Source organism: Pleurodeles waltl, chromosome 11 (assembly GCF_031143425.1).
Source record: "Pleurodeles waltl isolate 20211129_DDA chromosome 11, aPleWal1.hap1.20221129, whole genome shotgun sequence".
Lineage (NCBI taxonomy): Eukaryota > Metazoa > Chordata > Amphibia > Caudata > Salamandridae > Pleurodeles > Pleurodeles waltl.
In genome coordinates this window covers 228,989,578-229,014,666 of record NC_090450.1, presented here as the reverse complement: position 1 = coordinate 229,014,666, position 25,089 = coordinate 228,989,578, and the positions used below count along the sequence as shown (strand labels likewise).

General features: G+C 41.9%; 1 protein-coding gene across 1 annotated transcript in view; it reads left to right on the top strand.

Annotated features, from left to right (window-relative positions):
- The window catches only part of ATP6V1B2 (ATPase H+ transporting V1 subunit B2), a 129,897-nt gene that overhangs the window by 18,034 nt on the left and 86,774 nt on the right, over nt 1-25,089 (top strand). The window contains exons 2-8 of the mRNA XM_069213455.1: nt 8,750-8,805; nt 9,642-9,740; nt 11,783-11,876; nt 12,081-12,158; nt 13,573-13,712; nt 13,952-14,053; nt 15,738-15,835. Of these exons, the coding sequence (XP_069069556.1) occupies nt 8,750-8,805; nt 9,642-9,740; nt 11,783-11,876; nt 12,081-12,158; nt 13,573-13,712; nt 13,952-14,053; nt 15,738-15,835 (667 nt within the window). The remainder of the gene's footprint in view (nt 1-8,749; nt 8,806-9,641; nt 9,741-11,782; nt 11,877-12,080; nt 12,159-13,572; nt 13,713-13,951; nt 14,054-15,737; nt 15,836-25,089) is intronic.

The window sequence follows — 25,089 nt, the reverse complement described above, 5'->3', positions numbered from 1 at the left end:
TCATCTGGTACATACTGACCAGTGCAGATTCGTTCCCCATCGGAGTACTTCCTTAGATATTAGGCACCTCTGCCAAATCATGGAAATAGCATGTAGTCCCTTCTCTAATGCAGGTTGTTTCTCGTTAGACTTGCATTGCCCATTCTCAGTATTACAGAAATGTAATATTCCGGCTACCTTTATCAACTGGGTTGAAGTCCTTTATGCCCATCCAACGGCTAGGAGTAGAACAGATGCAGAAATCTCTACATAATATGCAATATCACAGGACACACATCAGGGTTGTTGATTTTCACTATTACTGTTCATATTGGCAATGGAACCACTCGGGCAAAGACTGGGCCACAATGGGGTGGGATGGGACATCGCATGCGAGCACCACTCACTCATGTTCTCCCTTTACGGGGATGACATGCTTATATAAACTTGTGACACGACCATTACACCCATAGCTGGAACCCTCCAACTATTTGGGGATCAGTCTGACCTGCTGGTCAATCATGCAGAATCCAATGTGTTCGTGTTTAGAGATGTGCTTGCCTCCTAGAATGATTCCACTAGGTCCACATGATATCCCAGTGGCCCAGCATTCTTTCCAGGACCTGGGCATTCAGATCTACCGGTCCCACACTGATTTGCTAGATGGGAACCTATTGAAGGCAGTATCAGCACCGAGGGCCCAAGTATTGTTGCCCCCCCGTGAGGCAAATGGGAAGCCGGCCTTGCTCGCCCACTTCATGGTACGGAACAGCTGTTCCTCCGGGAGTACTTTACTCTCATACCTCGCAATACACAATTCAAAGTTATCATTAGTCAATATTACATAGGGCGTACTTGACACCCTTAAAAGTACAAACACTCTTCCTCTCTGTGGGGTCCTTTTGTACCCGGTGTCACACTGAGGATCAGACCTACTACACATAATATGGGCATGCCATTCCTTGTTGTCCTACTGGGAAGGAGTCTGTGACTCGCTTGCGTTACTAACAGAGCATACATATTGGGACACAATGGAACATTGCATACCGGGGCTATACCCAAGATCGAGGAATTCCCTGACCGAAGTGCATTTTGTGGAGCTGGCATTACGTCTTGCTAAATGGCTGATAACATGCCATTGGAATTCGCCAGTGCCACCCTTGGTGTTGGGATGGTGGTAGGAGGTATGCCAGTGGGGTGCTGCTGAGAATTCAGTACTGTGGAAGAAGGAATACAGTAGGTTATGCAGACGATCCATTTCCATGGTATGGGACATGATGCTTGAACAGTTCTGACTGCAGGGAGCAGGTTAAGGTTAAGATTGATAATTGCCATACAGATTAGAAATCTGCAGGTATGGCTACAGGCTTCTACTAGTCCCTTCCCATCTGAAGTTTAAAGAGAGCACTCAATATTTTAATTCAAATTGCTGTGGACATGCCCACCTTTTCTTGTAACGTGATATTCAAGTGTAGAGGGCCAGACTATCTTGGTGCTTGAGTTGGGGTAGGTGGGAGTTGTGAGTTACCAGCCTTAGCATGTAATTTATACTGTGTGAGAAAAGTGGCAATGCAAGATATATATTTTATCCGTCAGGATGGTTTCAGGATTCTTCATGTATTAACAAGTGCTCTGTCACCCATACTCGCCTTGCTACTGGTACACTCAATGTAACAGTTCATTTATTGCTTTTCACTGCTGGCTGTATATGTTCATGTTTGTGAAAAACTAATAAAATATGTTGGAAATATTTTTATCTGTTTAAATATATGTATGTGTTTATATATGTATAAACGTGTGTGTATGTGTGTGTATGTGTGTGTGTATGTATATATGTGTATGTATATATGTGTGTGTGTGTGTGTGTGTATATATGTATGTGTGTATATATATATATATATATATATATATATATATATATAAAATGCTGGCGGTTGCCTGTAGGTAATTATAGTTAGGACCTAGTTTCCATTGAAAAAGCATTTCCTGACTTGGGAATATCTTTGGCACCGCTTGATGAATCTTCACAAAATTTTCCTTAAAAAAGTGTGCCCAAGGATCTTGCTGTGCATTGAAAGTTTTGGGGTGATACGTCAAGTGGGGACTGAGAAAAAGGGGGAGGGGGTTAAAAAAAATGTGTTTTCAATGTTAATTCCCGTAGACTCCTTAGACACACCCTCAGCCTTAACCGCTGTATGAAATTATATCAAATTTGGCAAAAAGGTAGCTTTTGGTCTGCTGATCACCCCTTTTTAAGTTGTGTAAATACATTCAGTAGTTTAAGAGAAATTAAAGGAAATCCAAATGAGTGTGTATATATAGGGTCGCAATGACTTCACAAATACTGCCAATCTCATGAAAAGATCTGATTGGCTGTCAAAACTTCGACCAGGAAGTGTTGGCAGCCATTTTGAGTCTCTGTTTCAGTCGAGTCTCAAATACAAATGGGAAAAAAAGAAAAGGGGGCAGGGTATGTGAATCCTAACCCACTAGCCTTGGTGCAGAGTACCCCTTGCACCCCTCAGCAAAAAATGTTTCTTTTTTTAATTCACAGCAAGGTTTGCAAATATCGCTGTGAATTTGTTTAAAAAAAATAAAAATAAACACTTTCACGCTATTACAAATTCTGTGGCTCCTGGGGTGGCCTGGTCCGAGGGACACTATGGGGCAAAAAAAGGAGGGGGGCTCACGGGGGGCCCTCCAAGGGCTTTCACAAGCCCAGAGGACTACCACCTCCTCCGGCTGATCCTTTATAAATATGGGGACCACCACCTCACCAGGATAAAGATAAATTAGTAAAATGCAGGGCCTTGCCTCAGGCTTCAAATTTGAACGAATCACACTTCTCACTCTCTACCAAACCAAAACTATGGTCATCTAAGACCATAATATACTAACACGCTCTTGATCTCCACTAGTGCTGTCACCTTTCATTATTGCACATTTGTAGCATGACATACTGTCCTGGCATCTCACGAACATGCCACTCAGCAGTTACCCAGCCATTTCCTCTGTTTGTCAGGTAAACTGTGTCTTAATTTGCTATACTAACTACCTTTCAGCTGTCACTCTGGCATTGGTACCATTTTAACTACCACCACAGACCACTGCTCAGTGGACATTCGCTTGTGCAAATATGTTTATATTTGCTGGTGTGAAAATTGAACTCACAAAACAATGTTAGGAGTAGGTTCCAGGCCTTCTTTGTCAGGCTGTTGTAAAATACTGATAGTTCTAAATCTGCAGAGATGCAAGGACAAATCTGCAGGTGTACTTTTGTGACTGTGTTCAAGAATCTACTCAGACTGTGTTCAAGAATCTGCTCAATAATTACCAATCCTACTTTCTTGCTTTTGCATGTAATCAGTAAGCACTCTGAGAACATTATAAATGACTGCAAATTGTTAAATTGTGTAAAGATGTTTGCACGTTTTGAACCACTGCCAGTAATGGAATCTCAGCTCACAGTTCACTATAATTCTTTGGAGTGCTTTCTTTAATAATAAAGCTTTGGCTTGTTGAATCTTATAAACATGTTTGAACAAGTTAGATATAAGGAATGGTCCTTGCCTTAGTGGCAAACAATCTTTTATAGATCCAGATTGTGATACTGTGAACTGAAAGTCGAATGGTCTGCGCTGTAAGGGTTTTGGCTTAGTTGTCTAGTGGACAAAATGAACATTACACTTGTTGTCCTTGACTCCAGACAGTATGTCATGGGTGTCTAGTGATAGGATTTCCATATTCCTGCACTTATACACCCTCCCATACCCAATGGCTGTGTCGGCTAGGCTTCAGCCAGCCCATTACTCAAACTACCACTATTCTACCTTTCATGGTCTTCCTGGACACTTCAATTGCACACCTCAGCATCTTCGGCTCTATGCTTTGGAGGAAGCCTTTGAGGCATACAGAATTTCAAACCGAGCAAAAGGAAATTAATAATAAACCTGCTTCTTTCCCACACCTGACCCTAATAGTGAGCATGTAACTCACCCACTGCGAATAGACATCACTAGTGACCTCTTGTTTGGTACCCCTAATATCCCATCTTGGAACAAGACCTTTTCTCAAAATTACCCGACTGCCTAATGGTCCACAGTACTGGTCAGGTAGAAACTCACAACCCCATACTCACTCTCCATATTGATAACAGCAGAAAGACTCTTATCCTGTCTGACTTCAACTCTGTCTGAATTTTCAAAACTTTAAGAAGCTCAAATAACTATTTAGAGACCTCTCCCATATGAGTTCTTCACCTCAGCAGCCCACATGACATCAAAACCCCAAGTGCTACTCCCTTGACCCCCAGTATTGTGCTCCTTCTCCCATTTATGCTGTCAGTGACTCAGTAGCTTCTCCTTTCACACCAGTACATTAGTGCGTGAACTCATCAATTCATGATCTGAAGTTAAGAATGTCTGTAACGTACACAATCTCACCTTAACCAGTGGCCTCTGTTTCCTAGGTATAACTGAGACCATGTTCAAGAATTACTTGTCCCATCAATAGCCAGCCTCCTACCACCAACTATAACATAACGAAAAACACAATTAAGAGGTGTTCATGTAGCATTGATCCATCTTGATTCCTTTGCTTTTAATGAGCTCATTCACATGCACATTCTTTAAGTACCTCCTGTGCATGACCTATCACTTCACTTGTCTGTGCAGAAATCTGTCACCTACATAAGAGAGACTCCCACCCCTTCCACTCTGACCATCTTAACCTCTTCTGGTTTGTCCTCTGTTTCGTAGATAAAGCTTTTATTTTGGGTGCTCTGAACTTCAGGGCAGTTTTTCCATCCAACACTTACACCCATAACCTCTTCATTGATGTTGAGTTCCTTAGTTTCTCTCAAATTGTCTACCAACAAACCTGTGAATGTGGCCATTGTCTGGACCTGTAGTGCACCTTAATGTTGGAGCTGTAGCTCTTTGATATCTAGAAATTCCCTTGGGCTGATCATTTCCTAATCCAATTCTACATCAGTATCAAGCTTCCAATGCTGCTGTCTGAACAACATGCGTTAGACAGTAGGATGAAACATCAAGGCAGTGTGCTTGAAAAACGATAGATCAAATACAACCTTCCAGATGATAGTATGGCCTGTCACTTCCATTCCAGAGGCTACACATCTGCCTGTTCCACATCAAAGAGAGCTTATTGCCAATCCCAGATCCCTGAATGCACCAACTACACCAAAGAACTTGTCCATATTTAGAGGCGTTCTCCAACAAATACTCTTCCTTGTGAACTGTCCCTTCCTCAGATCTCTGCAACAAATGTTTGTGTCTTGACAAATAGGATGGCTAATATTCAAAATCACATGGCCTCTGACACTCATCCCACTTTCCAATCCTTCCAACACTCACAGCGTAAGTTTGGATAACCTAGCAAACTACAGACCCATCTTCAGTTTTCTCTGCATTGCCAAGGCACTTGAAACTGTAATCGCTCACCAAATAGTGCCCACCTTGAAACTACCCATATGTTAAGCAACATCCTATCAGGCATCAGACCATTGAGGGGAGAGACGTCACTGCTAAACATCAAGGAAGAACACCTTAAGTTTTGTTACCAGGGCTGTTTCTGCTCACTCATCCTGCTACATCTCTCAGCAGCATTTGTGTAATCCTTGTACACAAGATGATCAGTAAAATGCTGTCTGCATTGGCTACCACTGGCGGGTCAACTCTGGCATGGCTCACTTCTCTCTTACAAGACTGCAGACAATCAGGTGAAGATAGTTCCTTTTCCCTCCAATAAACCCAACATCACAAGGGGGACATTTCAACTCTGTAGTGTCCCCTCTGTTGTTCAGTGCTTACATGGCTCCTGTCTCTGCCACCAAAATCTCTTACAAGTTAGGGCATCACATACGCGTGGGCTGCACTCTTTCACCTCAAGGTTGATAAAGAATCCATCCAGCTTTCTAAACTGGCTCTTTCCTGTTCTCATGTACCCAGATGGATGCTTCGCCTCAGTGGTGGCAAAACTGAAAACCTTCTCTTGGGTCCAGTCAGCACAGTCTGAATCCCTCTACCCTGGCCTTAGAAAATAGAAAAACTGACCTCCTGTGTCCCCATCCAACACTGGTGGACCCAGCGTTTAATATTGGGTTACTCTTTTGTCAGTGATCTCTTTTTCACCCGTCAGATAAACCTTGCTGCTAAGATAGTTTTACATCACTTTCATCTTTTAAAAGTTGTTCTACAGATTCTCTTTTATTTGAACTAAATCACCTTCATGTTTGCCACAATCATTTCTCACCTAGACTAATGCAACAACGTAGACACATACTCTACCCACCTCTTCCCTCCCAAATTCCATGTAGTTCAAACTTTGCACCTTGCCTGCAGTTTAACTTGAATCCTCATCATCAACACATCGCCGAAGCTGTGAAGTCACTCAAGTACCATCCTGTAAAAAAATAAAAAGAGCGAACAATCATCAAAACACTTTGCCTTGTACACAAGTCTCTCAATGGCCGCACACCAAACTTCTTGAAAATCATTTCAGGCCTATATCAACCACGCAAAAACCTTAGGTTCATTGCCATTCCTTTCACTACATGTGCTCGCCCTTATGGAACTCCCTTCCTTGAGATTCAAATGTGTCTGCCCAAAATTCAAAATATCTTTAAAAGCCCTTCTTTTCACTGAGGCATTCGGGCAACTGGTCCTCTTTTCACCCTCTTTGTGTGGATACATACCTCTACCTTTATAGGCCCCTCGGACCAGATCACTATCTTCACGGGCTTCATTCGCCTCAAGGTTTTATTATCTTTGGGGTCCCATCTAAACGTGGTGCTGTTGTCACTTCTGTCTGAAGCTGATTGGCTGCTCCCCACCAAAGCACTCACTCCATTATTTGATGGTTTCTTGTGCTTAACAAAAAACCTAAATAAACACGTAGGGAAAGGTTTCACATATGCCGTCTTTATGCTGATTTGGTCTTCAAAAAATCACGCACAATGAACAGTGGCAACTGTCTATGGCAAATCTGAAAGTAGATCTGCACCATGGTGCGCTCTGATGCGTTCTTTCTTTTTATGTTCAGTCAGTGTTCAGAGCAGGATATATATTGCAATCTAAATCCAAATGGGTGAAACTGCTAAGAGGTTCTCCAAGGCCCAGTCCGCATCCAGAGAAGTCAGAACTTAGAATGGCTATTCCCTGCCCAGGAATCCACCATATTGTGTGCATGTAATTCGTACTTTCTGATGACCCATTCATCCTGCGCATTCGTCATACACATCAATCAGAAGCCCATTTTTATAATTCATTACATCCACATGAGTTGAAGTAATAGAGTACAGTCAGAGTCTGAATGGTTTTACTCCTCTCCCAGGGGTCCTTCCTTTTTAGAATCACAGCTGTCACTAATCTACAGGCTTACCATATTCTTCTTTGAGGACCAATAGCTATTCTCCACAGTGTTCGTGGTAGACTCTAGATATACTCTGTAGACACCAAAGCTATATGCTCTGTTGAGTGACCATGTAAATGCTTAGGCATCCTTAATGAACTTAGCAAGTGCTGAGTACCTTGAAAATAGGGGTTGTAATATCTTATCTTGTCGTATGAAACACCCATTGTTTCCACCAAATAGAATGTTTTTTGCAATCTGACCCCTTGTTATGCAGGAACGTTTTAAAGCAATGGCCACCTTTATTGGTTACCATTGAACGCTATTTTATGGAATATGAATAATTTGGGATTTCTTCAGTCCCAGTTTACAGTTTTTGAAAACTATTTTACTGTTTATATACATTCAGAGGCATCAAATGTTGTCTGGTAGAGTCCAACGTCATGCCAGATTTCTGGAATACTTATAAGGTTGAGTAAATGAATTGTACGCTTTGCATAGTCACCGGTAATCCTGAAAATCTGGTAAGGTTCTTGCACTGAGTGAAACAACTGTATAAGCCTTAGAAATTATCATAATTTCCATAACAACATCATTATTTTTAGAAGAAGATACTTGGATTTAGTACGTTTTTTTTCTGGATTTTTTTTTTTCACCTGACAATACTTGTTTATGCCTAATATTCCATAATTTAATAAAATGTTCTGTTTCAGCAAGTGCTGCTTTAAAAAAAAATACTATTAAAAGAAGCATGGACGTGTCCGTTTTTGTTTTTAGATTTAATGTTCTTTTTAATTCTTCCACTTTGAAGTGAAAAATTAACTACCAAATCTTATCCAAAACAGATCTTGTCTGTTTTGGTTTAAAATATGAGCAAAGTGAAGGTGTTCAGCCTAAAAAAGAGACTGTTGTCTTCACACCTCTGTACACAGCAGGGAAGCTTTATCCTGACTCATGTTTTGATAATTCCTTTTTCTCCCCTTCTTCCTTTTTATGTTCAAATGAAAGAGCTTAGAAAACATCAAGTATAAACATTAACAAAACATGCAAGCTATCACTTCAGATGGCCAATGCAAGTTCCTTTTACACTTACTTCCTTTTACTTAGGTGTCTGAAATATCATTACATTTGTATGAAGCACCAAGGTCCTGTTCTGTGTTTCCTAAGTGTAGATCATGCTTTTCCCTGCAAATGAATTAGTTGGCCTCCAGTCTCCTCAATTGGTATCTGATTGAAGAACCTCCTCTTTAAGGGTTTTGTGTGTACCATTAATTTGTCATTTGGCACTTTAGCTTTCAAGATTATCCTGAATGATTTCCCAGGGAACTTTTCTAATGTTGATACATCAGGAACTGTTTTATGTATGATGAAATTTTCAACTTCCCATCTCCTATTTTAGCTTACAAGACAGTGTCCGGTGTCAATGGTCCTCTGGTAATCTTGGATCAAGTGAAGGTACGTTGAAATTTTTTGTTTGAAACGCAGACTTAAGAAATTCAAATTTGTTTTTTTAGAGAATTAAGCTACTTGAATGCCTGGCCATCATATTTGCTTCCAAACGCACACTCAATCCTAGATGTACAGTTTTCCTAGTCTCTGGTGTGGATAAACATTTTTTCATTCATACCAGTTCACTCTTTAGGATCACAAGCACATTAGCCCCTTGCTTTTTAAACACCACCTAGGAGTACAAATGCAGCATCAATTGGTTATCCTCATTAATTATTAAATTATAAGACAAATCTAGACAAATTATTTTCTCCTGTTTTAATGTTATTCTTGAATAGTTAAGTGATATTCTGGGTTCCCTTCCTTTAGAAGATGCTGTCTTTTTAGGGTAGTGATTGATAAAAATAAAAAGGTTAACGTTTTTTTCCTGTTTAGTCCACGTGCATGTTTTAATTTAAGAATGTGAGATTTTTACCACACATGAAAATAATGCCCGGTTTAAACTTTGCTGAGTGGGTAAAGCAGAGAGGCATTTATCTGAAAGTTTTACATTTATGTACTGTGGCTTCACTGAGTTGAATAATTTTAAAATTCATCTACCCTTACATCGGTTCTGCGGTCACCTTGGTGTAATGAGTTGTAGTTCTTTTTTTCTTCCTAAGTTTTACCGTCTCAATGAGTTAGAATTCGATAAACCAATATCTTCACTTAAATTACTCTCAGCTTTTCATAGTCCCTGGAAGGACGAGTTTCTGACGAACTTGACTCTGTTCTTGTATGCATTGGTCTTTCTTCATTTATTCAGAGGCCTTGTTATTCTTTTCCTCCATCCACTTATTCAGTTCCCCAAATATGCAGAGATTGTTCATTTAACACTTCCTGATGGTACAAGGAGGAGTGGACAAGTCCTGGAGGTCAGCGGCTCAAAAGCAGTGGTCCAGGTAAGACAACACATATTTTCAATAGTTACTCATATACCATATCCTTTTTACATTCATGTGCCTTCTGACTAGAGACTTTCCATTACTTCCATCCTTCTTTTTTCTATACTCCTGAAATATATCATAGGGGCCCCTCTGTTAAAGGGACAGAAAGAGAGTGCTTTATTGGTTATTTCTTTTTATAAACTTTCTTTGTTTATACCAGATTGGATGAACATAGGGACTTTACGATGGACCAATGTTAAAAAGTGAGGTACATCACTCACTGAAGCATGACTCCGATCGTCATACACAAGTCATTCAATGCTATGCTTGATCCTGAGATTATGTGCAGCTGCAGGGTCTATTCAGTGTCAAGCATGAGCCTATACAATGCCTAGGAAGCCAGGCTTTGATTAGTCGAGTTTTCCTTTTAGCAGAGCATGATTAAAATGTGTTATGATTTCAGAAATGCTATCAGTGTGTTACAACTGATTGTACATGTGAGGCAAATCGTAATGCTTTCCTGCTTCACTCCCGTTTCCTTCTGATTTAAATTTCTATACTTTTGCCACCTCATTCTAACTGACAAGTCTATGTGTTTATTTGAAGACTGTCCCCCCTACTCCTTTCTTATTATAGAATTAAAAACAATAGAGAAATTCCATGAACAAAAGTCAAATGGATTGCGGAGTTGTTGTTGCCCAACCTTGTGTCGTTAATCAATAAAGGAACATGTATTTTTTGCTCCAGAAGGGAGTTTGGTCGCATCTGCAAATAGGAAGGAGTGGTATATAAGTGTAGGGAAAGTGTTGGAAGCAGACCACCCACTTGGGAGCACTCAGTGTTTCCCGGCAGAGGTACAAATTAAAAGGGTTTTATCCCTGATGAATGATTAATACTGAGTGGTGGAACACTTTTAATATCTATTTTGTTAACATTTTAATTAATTTATTTTTGTTTCCTCTTTGACCGATTTTAATTTTAGATCTGGTATTAACCTTGACCTTTTGATTTTACTAAAATAATAAGTATAATATATTCAAATAAAGATAGTTTTCATCCTGCCCTCCTCATCCATTGGCCTGTTATGTTTTTCACATTTTCTTCCACTCAAAAAAGCATAGAGTAGGGGCCAAAGGGCCAGCCCACTTCAACCACCGGCTAACTTTGCTGTGAGTGATAGAATCTTTCATAAGGTGCATGTCCACACACTAAGTAGTTTCTTTCAGTGCCAGACACCACTATATCAATATATACTTTTTGAGACCAAAAATGTTGTTGCTTTTTAGCAGATTTTTTTTTTTTTTTTTTTTCATATTGTTAAAGTCCCAGCGGTTCCCCCAACAAAGTTTTACAAAAGCTTTGACTAAACAATCCATGGGAAAGCAACATCAGACCTAGTGGCTGTGCCAGTACATCCTACGTTAAGACATTTGCAACAGGTTCTTAAACCAACAAAGCATTTATGCCCTTAGTTTATTAGATTTTTAATCAATTGCAGTCTGACCCATCTCTTAAGATTGATGTGGGAAAAAAAAAATTCATTGTATATTGAAAACATTGAACCCACTTGTTGGAAATAGTGTACCTTTTCTCTGAATATAATTTTTGAACTCCGTTTTGTTAGAACAAAGCACTACATACAGCTCTATTCACCATGTTCTTGCTCGGAGCAGGCCCTACTTTTCTAGGGCTGTCACACAGAGCATCTCGCCCTTAAGTCTGAGCGACACCTAGTGTAAGACATATTGTTTCTTCTATTAATTCTCCACTAAAATTATCATGTCTGACGTCTGCCTACCATGAAGGTTGTTGATGTAACTATTGGCACACAATTGCTGATAACCTTTCAGGGAGGAAACCTAAAAATTCCAATTGAAACCTAGATCTTTCGTGGAGAAATAAATGTAATAATTAATAATTATGATTCGGATGTTACATTTTTATTGTCCTTAGAAGTAATCTAATTGCTTTGGACATATATTCATGACTTCATATGTCTGAACAGAATTGCCGGTAAACCTTTCTTCTACTAGTGATGTGTATTGGTGAATTTACAGGTATTTGAAGGTACGTCTGGTATTGATGCTAGGAAGACAGCATGCGAGTTCACAGGCGACATTCTCCGAACCCCAGTATCCGAGGACATGCTGGGTATGTGTCTTCAGCATTTTGTAGTTAACTGTACTGTTTTATTTATTTTTTTCTTTCAAACTAGTGGTGATGAGCATGGTGGTTTCTACAGCTTAATTGCATTAAAGACCAGTGCTTTATATACTGGTATGACCTCTTTTTCCAACTTTGTATTTTTCCAGTCTTCCGTTGAGTTAGTCTACTCTTTTTGTGTTCATTTTCAAGGTCGTGTTTTTAACGGATCCGGAAAGCCAATTGACAAAGGCCCGTCTGTCCTAGCAGAAGATTATCTGGATATCATGGGTAATGTTGTTTTCATAGTTAATCTGACTGCTCCGTTAAGAGCATTGCCACTAGAAACACTAGGAAACAGTCCTGGTAAGGGTTCTACCTTTTTTTATGTTATTTTCTATTTATTTTTTTGCAATTATTTTGATTGTTTTTTTTTATTTTTTTCATGTATTTTCAATAATTCAATTTAATTTTATGGGCATTAAATAGCCTTGTTTACCTGATCGTCCTTACTGATTATCCGTTAGTTTATTTTCTACAAACTGCATGAAAAGTCTTGTACACAGTTCCTTGCATGATGCTCAAAAATATGTCTAGTTGAGCAATAGTTGGGCCTCATTACGAGTGTGGTGGTCAGAAGACCACCACACTCAGGTTGATGGTTGGACCGCCGCAATATCGGCAGTCTGACCTCCAATTAAGACCCTGGCGGGCAGAACCTCCAGGGGACCACGGCCGTCTTGATTGTAGTCAGTCAGGGCGGCGCTGAACCTCTGCTCTGCCCGACTGTTTACAACCTTGTTCTTCTCCAGCCTTTTCATGGTGGTTTCCCCACCATGAAAAGGCTGGCGGAGAACAAGTACAGGGGGCCATAGGGTGGGTCTCAGCACTGCCGTGGCATAGGCAGTGCAGGGGCCACCTGCCCAGCACTTTCGGAATGGACACTGTTTGTTTTTCAGGCAGTGTGCATTCCGAGGCTGCTGGACGGCTCCCTTCGTGCTGCGATATGTCATTCAGCTCCCTTAAGGGAGCCGAGTGCTATATCGTAGCACTGTTCCCATCGGACTGACTGGTGGGAACGCACTTTGCAGTGTTTACTCTGGGTAACCCAGCGGGAACATTGTAATACATCCTCCTTGCGAGTTCGCCGGTCCCGTTGTTGGACCGCCAAACTCTTAATGAGAAGCGTTGTCCGGTATGATGAATTTCACGATCTTTTAAAATCCCTGATGTTAATGATGATTCTTGTTCTACCTTATCTGACTTAACGAGAGAGTGTTGACATTAAGGTATGCTCCCTACTTTTTACCGCTGTCCCTGAGTTACCAGCTAGAATCTAAGTCAATATAAGCAAGCTACCCATGGTTAAGGCGATGTGAAATTTGTGCCACAACACTGCTCCATGTCTATTTTGAACAATTTAAGCAATCTCCTATGAGATTTTTTCCTGGAACCTTTACAAGTAAAACATAGTACCCAGTTCTGTCTCCTCTCTCCAGCACACAATATGGATCTTCCTTGAATTGGCTCCTGGGCATTTACCCTGCTGTAGTCCATGGTGTTCTTTGTACTAATTCCCTGCTTTATTGCTCTTTTTGTCAATAATGGCTTTGGTTTATAGGGGCCCCCCTGTAGTGGTCATACCGAATGTGGTTATAAATACTTTCTTTTTTTTTAATTTTGTTTTATTTTTACACTTAACTAGGCCAACCAATCAACCCTCAGTGTCGAATTTACCCTGAAGAAATGATTCAGACTGGCATTTCTGCTATTGATGGAATGAACAGCATTGCTCGAGGTCAGAAAATACCCATCTTCTCTGCTGCTGGTTTACCTCATAATGAAGTGAGTACTGCTGTACTGAATTACAGTGATCTGTAGAAATTTAATTGATTTTCTGCTGTTTTTAAGATTGCATTGACGGGGTCAGAAATAAGAGTTAGCTCCCACCTGTTGTCTCGCTGGGGATTTATATTCCCCCTATTATGCTAAAAGTGATGATGAATTAAACTTGCAAATGAGGACTTTGGTCCTTCTACGTTTCTCTGCTTTTAGTATTACAAATTTTTATGATCTTCATTTAGATTGCTGCTCAGATCTGCCGTCAGGCAGGGCTGGTTAAAAAATCTAAGGATGTTATGGATTATAGTGAAGACAACTTTGCTATCGTCTTTGCCGCAATGGGTGTAAGTATAATAATATTCTGTTTTGGGGAAGTGGCTTTGCATGTTATTCATAGTCTGTTAGTAATTGAAATCTATTTTAAATTGCACCAGTTGTATATTTTAGCTTTTTCATATTTATTTTAAAAGGTGTCCTCCCCAGGGTACTGATCCAGATATTGACTTTACAAACTGGATTCTAGGGAGAGTGTGGAGGCAGCAGCTAGGACAGTAGTTGATATTTGGAGGAGACTGATGAGAGATGGGATGGGATGAGAGGCTGACACCAAAACACAATTATGGGAAGAGACCAGACTGATGCCAGTTGCAGCACTGAGTGGCATCCCGGGCTGGGATAATATTGGTCTTTCCTCTCTGGCAGACATCTGGGACGCCAACAAAGTGGTCCCGTTTGCCTTTCTGAGGAAAGAATACCAGATGTCAGAGTCACAATGGCTACAATATGGCGAGCTGCGCCATACACTCCAGAACTGTGTGCCCCAAGATGAGGAAACCCAAAAGGACTCCCCTTTGAAAGGGGGACTGCTGGATGGAAGTATCAGCAGCAAACTCATCTCAATGACATGGCACTATAATGAGGTACACGCAGGACCTTCTCACATGACTACATGGAAGATGGGAACAGGATCTGGGAGAAATAGATGAGGAGAACTAGCTGACGGCTCTAGGTTTTCCTTCAGAGGTTGCAAAAAAGACAAGCTGTTGACTGATTCATCTTAAGAGTCCACAGGGAATATTTTAATAGAACATCATTGCATAACAGAGAATGCACTCTGCCTCAGAGGCTGTGGGTTAGAGGGAACGTTCATGCACACGTTATGGAGCTGCCCCAAGCTGAGCTCCTTTGGGGAGGCGGTTAGAGGGTCATTGGAAGAGGCCATGGGGATGCCCCTGAAACTGCAGCCTAGACTTGAGCTGTTGGGAATATGGGGCCCCTCAGACCTAGTGACCATGGGCTGCATGGTGGCCAAGAGGGGCAAAGTCTCTCCCCCCCACCCCCCCCACCCCCCCTATGCTGTGGCACGACTGGGAGGCAGGGATAGAAGACATTAAACTGGTGGAGAAGGAGATATGCAAAAGGTGGGGCTGTCCACAGATATTCAAAAGAATCTAGGTAGCTGTGGCTCAGCGAGCCTATAGCGGATCCGGTAAAGGCAGAGAAGAGGAATGACATGATGGTGGACACAAGGTAAAACATGACTGACTGGTCTCGGCAGAAATCGCAATAGACACAAGCCTGCCCGTTTGGGGATGGGAAGAGATACTGCAGAGCCAAAGGCAACCTACGGGCACATGGCTGAGTTTGGAATATTTGTGTGCAAAGGGGACAGGTACTGGAGGATATTCGGACTGGAGTGTTGTATTATAGATTTTGTGTGTTTGTCTTGTGTAAAATAATAAACAAATTTATGATAAATATTTTCTGCTATCGAGGAAAAAATAAGACTTGTATAGACTTGTGAAAAGCTGATGAGCTTATTTTTATTTTGCTGCAACACAACTATATTGCAACTGTAATCACTAAAGTCTTTTAAATACGGGTGTTAATTAGCGAATAGAAAAGTTTGCAATAGTGGAATGAATTGATGCACCATATGCTGGTGACTGTAATACTACTTAGAATATGGTTTTCTTTCATCATCCACACAAGATGCATAATGAGGTTCTAACGTGTGTTTGCTTGCAGGTGAATATGGAGACTGCTCGTTTTTTCAAGTCTGATTTTGAGGAAAATGGGTCCATGGACAATGTGTGCCTCTTCCTGAACTTGGCTAATGACCCAACGTAAGTATCATGTACCTACAGGATGGTCCCAAAGGGTCTGCAAGAAAGCAAGAGATATGTTGGCATATTACAATTTGTAGACTATGCCAAAGGAGAGATTATAATCCCAGGTGTCTTCAACACAGTGTGGAATGGGGAATGTAGTAGACTGAATAAATGAATGTCAGCAACTAATTCTTTTAACAAAAACATGAGAATATCCTGAATTCTATAGGTTTGACAGCTATATGGAGTGAACAGAAAATGAATGCATGGGAATACACCTATTTTTCCTATATTTTCAGAGCATATTCTAGGATTGGTTACATTATAGGAAGCAGTGCCCTAGTACCTCTAGTCCAAAAGACTAGTATATGACTGATAACAATTTCAGATCACACAGATTTCACTGATGAATAATAAAGGTCAGAGACAAAGTGAAGACGAGTGTTGATATCTTCATCTATCCCTACGAAGGGATCCCATTCTTGGGGAAAGAAGCAGAGGCCCATATCAAATAATATTTTGGCTTAAGTAGTCACACATGCCCATATTCTATGTCTTGAATGCATTTTAAGCAGTATTACAAGGTAAATTGATAGCTTTGATGACCCACCTTAGAAAAGTGAGCCAGCTAGAAATGCAATACTTAGAAGCTGATCTGAAAGAGATGAACCCATTGTATAAAGTATACATTTCCCCAGCTCTTCTAAGGAGAATTGCAACAACTGGAGGGCAGTTCAAAGCAATAGTTGTCATAAGGGCTAGTATCACTATTCTTCATCTTAAGGACCAGTTGTATGAGCTTCAGTAAATAAGAATTCTTGCTTGATGCTGAGAAAGCTTTCAAATGGGTCGACTGGCCTATATGACACAATCTTGTCCTGGGCCGCAAATTCTACAATCAGGGCCAATTGCAGCTTTCCACTCAGTCAAACATTGAGTCCCCGAGACAGATGGCACAAGAAGCGAATGTAGCCTCAAATTAAATTGCGCGTCTCGTGTGAGCTTGTATTTCGATTTGGGGATCCGGTAAGATTGACATGTTCTCCACTCAGATATTGGATGCACCACCTTTTAATGAAAGATATTGTTACTCATGAGGACACGCTTAAGGCATTTTTATCTTTACTACTTCCGGGGGTATTGTGTCCAAACAGTTTTGAAGTCCGATAGTACCCCCGCCATAGTCCTCACTATGAACATGCAAAAATAAGTTTGAAAGAAACACAGAAAGAGAAATTGCTTCCAGGGAATGGGAAGTGTTGTGGAGGGACGTTGATTTATATGCTTTGTGAGTCCACTACACGTTCCTTTGCAGATGGTATTACACTCCCTCTAAAATATATAAGATGTACTCCACGGCAAGTCGTGAATTTTGGAGAGGATGTGGTTGGAAATTTAGCAATGCGCATGAGTGAATGGCTGCTCTAAGCTTTTAGATTTTTCACAGGTCTGTGTGTGGATGACAGATGGGTAAATAATGTCTCGGTGTCTGTGGACAGTCATGTTGGCAATTGCACTCCAGTAGAAAAAGAAGGCACCCCTTTGTTTCACTTAATGGCATTGGAGATCATTGATAAAATTTGAAGCAACATTGAAACCCCAGGTAGGTTCAGTGCACAGGGGCCAATCAGACTGGACTTCTCCATATGCTGTAGAGCACAGGGTCTGCCTATTTAGGAGCTTAGGATAGTCCAAATTCAGAGTAAAGATGTTTTTCCGACTAAAGACGTAGTCCATAGAAGTGGGTGTATTTTTATTAATATTAACCTATGGATATTGTGAGCTACAACTTAGGGGGAGAGTGTGTTTCTCTTTTTGAAGTAGGTGTTGCTATCCTTGTTGATTGTGTCTGTCTCTGTAATAGAATATATTTTGTTTTAGACTTGTATTGGTAATGCCATGTCCTTGTGTATTGTCTTTTTGATGGAAACAAGTATTGGCAAAGCCAGTAGATCTCACCTATGCAAGAGCTATTGGCTTTGCCAATGTTTTTTAGCAATGTTGTACACCGACATGGCTGCTGTTCAGCAGGGCTAAACATTTGTGGCTTAGAGGAAAGTGGCGTATAGAGTTGAGTAGAGGGGCAGAGAGTGTTGTGGCATAGATTGGATTAAACTGGAGGGACGTAGATCGGCGTAGCTTGGAGTGGTGTAAAGTGCCATAGAGTGGAGTAACCTAGAGTTTTGTGCAGAATCATAGAGTTGATTTATTTTGTTCATACAAAAATATTTGTTTCCTCCACAATTCAGAATTCTTAAAAAAAAAAAAAAAGTACTTCATTTGTGCTTTCTAATTCTCGTATTTTCTGAAACATGCCACGTTTGAATATTGTTCTGTGGTAGAAACAATAACGTCCTCCAGCCTGTCCTCTCACATGGGCACTTAGCAAGACTGTCACATAATTCCTCTCGCTTTGAGTCAGAGAAAGAAAAGTAAACCACCACGCTCCCTCAGAAAACAGAGCCTGACATTTGACCTTTGTCTTTGAATGCAGAGCAAATGTGACAAGGTTAGAAAACAATTTAAAGGTCTGTTATACAGAAACAGCACATGTGGAAGAATACAAGGAACAATGGTGAACAGGCTATGCTCCATGGGAGGGACCTAGACAAATTAAATAGCCTAAAACAAATGAAGTCAGCAAATAAAAAGCAAGCAACTGTGAATTAAATACCACAAAGCCAATGGTAAGCAAGTAAGCAATGGGCAGAATGTATTCCCAGGGAAGCTTTCAGAATGTCCCCAAGATGTCTTTGCTTTAGGCTTTGACCTAACAATGTAATAAAGATACAATTATAAAAAAAATAAAAAAAAAGGGAAAAAATGCTCACAGTGTCAAGCAGGGGCCAACCGCAAAGTCTAGTCCAAGTTCAGCTGCCACTGGTCAGCTGGGCACTTTAAAGAAAACAAACTCATGCAGCTAGTGTTGCCCTTGTAGCCACACAGGTCATCCAACTGGCCCTGGGAGTCCACTTCTTTCTCCTAGGTAAAAAGGGGAGAATGTCCAGTCCTTCATGGCTACTCGGGTCACAGACCGCAGATCCAGTCCTCTTCCATTTCACTTTTATGCTTGGCACCAGGTAGTGGGTTGGGTGACACATGAGCATTCCCTAACCAATGTGGTAAATGTTCCTGATAGCCAGCCTAACCACTTTTCCAGCAATTCCTGTTGGCCCCAACGCAGACAATCCACTCTCAGGCCATTGTACCTACTCTGAGAGTCGTTTTTGCACCTAGTTCAACCCACATATTGGTTAGACAGTTGCTGGAGAGCTGCTGAAAATTGTCCTTCAGCTGCTTAAGGAAGGGTAAAGGTAATTTTGTAAAGGTTGCATTTCCAGTTTATTAAACATCCAACTCCACCATTAGATTACATATTTATTAAAAACACGTCTTTGAATGGAGTCTGTAGCCAATATGGGTCAAAAGTTACAGATTTAAGTAAATAATCTATACTTAGACTTTTCCTGACCAGTGACAGTATCAGTTTGGGCCTAGTTACTAGGAGGACAGTCCTATTCTAATTTATTTTTATTTTATTTAATGTCACACCTGTTACACTCTTAACGTTATGCACCCTACCTTGTGGGCAGCAAGATGTGCCGAATGGTGACTTATTTACTATTTTGTCCTTGCTTTCCCTGCTTACCTGTTCTGCCACTAATAACATATATATTTTAAATTAAACAAGGACTCTATGTTCCAAACGACTTCAACTATTTTATCCTCCTCCACAACCTCACCAGTATTCTGTACAGCACAGAATAAGTAGCATTGGAAGAGGGGTGTAACACCTACACCAGCAGTCCTTCTCGACCACACCAAAAACTCCAAATGGCACTATTTTCAGTTATTTCAGTACATTATTGAAAGGAAACAGGCTTTTTGGAGAAAAAAGAGCAGTGGTCATGCTGCTAGTTTGACTTTGCAATTTTAACTAATGGCAAAGCCCCCACTTCCCTTAACAGTCTATATAAGTCTCCCGTAACGAAAGCCTGTCAAGCCCTAATGTGAGCAGCTATATATTATTAAGGAGGACACACATTTTTATATGCGTCTTAACAGCAACGCTCCTAAATCTGTCGTTTTACGGGTGGAAAAGTTAGTAGCTCCATTGGCTAACATAGGATTACTGGCTGTCACCTCCGCCTTGCTAACTTCTGAGTGGGACTATCTAGCTGGGTACTAGAATGCATCAAATTAATTGTGGCACTTAACCCAACTTGATGCCCAAGTTGAATTTAACATCACTATTAAAGAAATGCAACTTTTAGAAAGTTGCCGCTCTGTGACTCAGCTGGTCTAGTGGCCTCACACAGTCAGTAGTCACTTGACAGTTTTCTGCCCTCCTAGGGAGTAGTGTGAACGACACTCACGCTTAAGGTGTTTACTCCCCTTTGTATGAAGCCACTTGGGGTGTTAGCCCAAAGGGCGAGCTTCAAAGACAAAGCAGCCTTTGATGGGCAAATTGTGATCACACTCCTGAGAAGCTGCCCTTTGTTGAGGTAGACGGGCTGGAGACATTGACAGAGAGTGGACCAGTTCCCAAACTGTTTTTTTGTTTTTGAGGGGGAGGGGCGTGTAGCCCACAGGTAGCCACACCTCTAGGATGGGCTACCAAGCTCCTAACATTGGAGGAAGGGTCCTGACATTTTGATACTGGGCAGAATAGTGCACCCTGGGATCGCCAGATGCAACACATAGCCGGAAAGGCATCACCAAGATGGAGAGGACCTTGTAGCCCATTGGCTAGTCAACTATTTAACCCCCCAGGGCACTTTCTTGGTGTGTGTGTGTGTATATATATATATATGTATGTATGTATGTATGTATGTATGTATGTATATATATATATATATATATATATATATATATATATATATATATATATATGTAGATCGATAGATAGATAGATATAGATATATCGCACCCTGATCCTCAGTTCATGTCTGAACTAGACCGAAGAACTGCCCTGCTGACTTCTGGACTGCACGTAAAGAGGCTGCACTGTCTGCGGGACTGCACCTGTTGCACCTTGTGTTAGCGAAGAGAGGATTGTCCTATGGCGCCTGGCTTGAGGAAAAGTTGTGCACCAGCGCCAGATCAAAGAAGTGACTCCAAGGGTGAGTTGTCTTATCTCCTGGAACCAGCACCAGGGAAATTAAAGTTGAAGTAGTCCAACTCTGCAAGTCAGTTGCCACTTTGGAGGCACCTCCACTGACTGCCGCTGGGCACATTAAGAGACCGATCCTCGACAGCAAAAAATTGCAAGCCAATCAGCCATACCCTGCAATGTTGTCTGAGTCTAGATTGGCCTCCCAAGAGGGATACCAGCCTCCACCTAAGTATACTTATGGGACTGCAGTGTTCAGGGATCCTTAGCCCAGCTGCCGCTGGCCTTCTACTGTCTCAAAGAGGACTTCAAGGGACCCAATCTCTGTGCCCAAGTCACCCCACCTGACCCATGAACGGGGGAACAATCGCAGAGGCACCCCTATTGACCTCGCAGCACCCAGAACATCTTTGAGCATCCTCATCTCCTGCATCAGCAGCATCGGGACCACCGCATTGAAGTCTATGGCAGTTGTGCTGTAAAGTTTGAAACAAGACTGGAAAACGCTCTGGTGGCCAGGTAACAGTCCAGGTAGTCCTCAATGGCCCCCTAGGCCTTCTCACAGTTTGATTCGGGTGCCGAAGCCAGCCGGAACTCAACTCTTACAAGGTTTCCAAAAGTTTGCACATTTTTTACGGTTACCAATGCTTGTTTGAGGTTGAATTAAAAATCTGTATCTCCAGAACCCTCCAGTGGATTTTGCTCATGTTGTGCTCTAAAAATTCATACAAATATACTTGACTTTTATAAATTGTTGTTGAGTTTCTTTAATTGTTTTTTTTTATTTCATTGTTTGGTACTGTAAAATGCCTCGGACCATCTTCTTTGTTTAAGCCTTGCTGCTCAAAGACATAGCTACCCAGAGTTGAGCTAAAGGTTTTACAAATGAGCTGACTGGACCTAAGACAGTTTTTACGAGTGTATTACACAGTAAGGCCACACAGCAGTACCATATAATACACCCAAACCCTCACAAACCCTGCCAAGATGGAGACCAGCTGCACCTTTTAGGGCCATTCAGACTTTGTTTCCCATTAGTGTTGAAAGACCTGGCCTTTTGGAGACCCGGTTAAACCACTAAGACAGTACTATATGATATCCCCTTAGAAGCACCTGAGACTGACAGAAGGCCTTCTCCCTGGAAGCACTCTTTAACCACCAGGGTGTGTTAAATGAAGTCCCTCTGAGAAGCTGTGGAAAATTAACCCAGTGGAGGTACTGTTTACCCACCAAAGGATTACTACATAGGGACCACATAAGAGTAAGAGGTGTACGTTCAGGGAACAAGGGAAGTCAGGCATGTAGGGCCAAGGCCCAAGGGAACACACTACAACCTTAACCTTAAACCTGGACAACCTGAGTATGTTTTTACTTCAGATCAGATGCTGATCATGCTTCATTTGTGCTATCTGAGATACTTACTGCCCTGAGATTAGGGGCTGAGGGGTGCAACACCTGACTGAATTTGAGTTACTGAACACATTTTATGTAAAATAAATAAAATAATAATAACATTGCTGCAGATTGTTCAGGCTATATATGTTGCGAGACTGGATGGTTTCTATGTACTTGTAAGATGCATAATTCCTTATCCTGATCTTGCAGAAACGCATTTTTTTTTTTTTTTTTTTGGGGGGTGAGAGGAATTTTTAGGTTTTGCATTGGGAATAAGCAGTTTTAAAAAAATGTAAAGGTGGTTTATTTATGGGCTCATGGTTCACATCGATCTGTGTGTGGATAATTGGATGCTGAAGGCACTTTCTTTTAACTAGATTAAAGAGCATCCGCAGCTGACCTACAACTTGTTTGATGTAGAGTTTCATGAAACGTTGTGGTTCCTTCACAGAAGCTGCAGTTTATAGGGGGCTGAGCTGGTTGTCTACATGTAGATAGGTCTTTTCCTTAGCAGAGAGTAGGTCAGGCATTTGGGATATGATTCAATGAATCACACATCAGCTCTTTTTATGGTGCACCATTTCCTACATTTGCTGAGTGTGATGGGGTCCATTTGTAATAATTATAATTTCCAGACAAAAGGCTAATGATGAGGCTCATTCAGTGCTGCCTGAGTAGCTAATGAGATCTGGATTATCAAAGTCTCACAAATCATAGTTCTTTAATATTCGACCTATAGCTCATCGTTGACTGGTGAATGTGGACAATATGACATTTTCCAGCCTTTGATAATTCAAGTGTTCGGTCAGCTGATAACTCAGTGACTGTTACATGCTTTGATAATAGCATATGGCACTCGCTGAGCTGAAAGTGAGCTATGTTTCCTTCAGTCAATCAATCAATCAATTAGCGTATTGTAAAGCGCGCTACCCACCCGTGAGGGTCTCAAGTCGCTGGGCGGGGGGAGCTAGGCTACTGCTCTAAAAGCCATGTCTCGAGATGTCTCCTGAAGGTAAGTAGGTCCTGTGTCTGACACAGGTGGGTGGGAAGTGTGTTCCATGTCTTGGCGGCGAGGTGGGAGAACGATCTGCCACCGGTGGTCGTTCTGTGGATGCGTGGGACGGTGGCGAGGGCAAGGTTGGCGGAGCGAAGCTGTCTGGTCGGGGTGTAGGAGGAGAGCCGTCTTGAGGTATTCTGGTTCTGTGTTGTGCAGTGCCTTGTCAGCGTGGTTGAGAAGTTTGAACATGATTCTCTTGTCGACGGGGAGCCAGTCTCTCAGGTGGTTTGTGATGTGGCAGTGGCGGGGGATGTCCAGGATGAGGTGTGCGGATGCGTTCTGTATGCGTTGCAGTCCTTTCTGGAGCTTGGCCGTGGTTCCTGTGTAGAGGGCATTGCCGCAGTCCAATTTGCTGCTTACGAGGGCTTGGGTGACAGTCCTCCTGGTTTCAGTGGGGATCCATTTGTAGATCTTCCAAAGCATGCAGAGGTTATTGAAGCAGGAGGAGGAGATGGCCTTGACTTGCTGGGTCATTGATAGTGATGAGTCCAGGATGAATCCCAGGTTGTGTATGTGGTAGGTGGGTGTGGGTGCGGTTCCCAGTGTCGCAGGCCACCAGGAGTCATCCCATGCGGAGGGGATGGAGCCAAAGATGAGGACCTCAGTCTTGTCGGAATTCATTTTCATGCAGCTGTTCTTCATCCATTCGGCAATGGCCTTCATTCCTTCATGGAGGTTGGCCTTGGTGAGGGAGAGGATCAGCTGGGTGTCATCGGCGTAGGAGATAATGTTGAAGTTTTGAGATCGGGCGATGTTAGCAAGCGGAGCCATGTAGAGGTTAGAGGGTCGGGCTGAGGGACGATCCCTGGGGTACGCCGCAGATCATTTTGGTGGCTTCAGAGCAGAATGGAGGAAGGCGGACTCTCTGAGTTCTGCTGGTGAGGAAGGAGGTGATCCAGCCCAGGGCTCTGTCGCGGATTCCTGTGTCGTTGAGGCGTGTGCTTTGGGTGTGGTGGCAGATGATGTTGAATGTGGCTGAGAGGCCAAGGAGGATGAGGGCCGCGGCTCCGCCGTTGTCAAGTATGGTCCTGATGTCATCGGTGGTGGCGATGAGGGCGGTTTCGGTACTGTGGTTGCTGCGGAATCTGGATTGGGATGGGTCTAGAGTGTTGTTCTCCTCTAGGAAACGGGTCAGTTGTTTGTTGACAATTTTCTCTGACTTTCCCCGGGAAGAGGGGCAGGGAGATGGGCCAGAAGTTCTTGAGGTCCTTTGGGTCTGCCTTGGATGCTTTAGGATTAGGATACATAGAAGTAACTTGCCCTTTTGCAGTTTGTTATTCATATAGCTTCTCTGCGTGGTTTACAGTTGAAAAACCATAATATTGTAACCATGTGCCATCCTTCTCCTCTTTTCTCATTTTTACGGACCTGTTTGGTTTTCCTGCGCTGAACTCTTGTCATGAGTACCTTGACAGGTGTTTTATGTGCTATTGTCTACTATATCCTGTTTGGCCGGTGGGGTACACCGAAAACAAAATTACTTTTATTGTGGTTGACTACCATCACCATAATTGTGCCATGATAAAGTTAATGGTTGGTGGCAGCTGATTAATAGTTGTCATAATATCCTTTTTCCCCTGTTCTGCAGTGGGTAGACTGCCTGACTGCTCTCCCTATGTAAATCACTGTTTTCTGTTAAGACTGTGCCCCATGGGGTGTATGAAGTTTTTGTGCTAGCAATGCTTATGCTTCATTTGTGTTGGT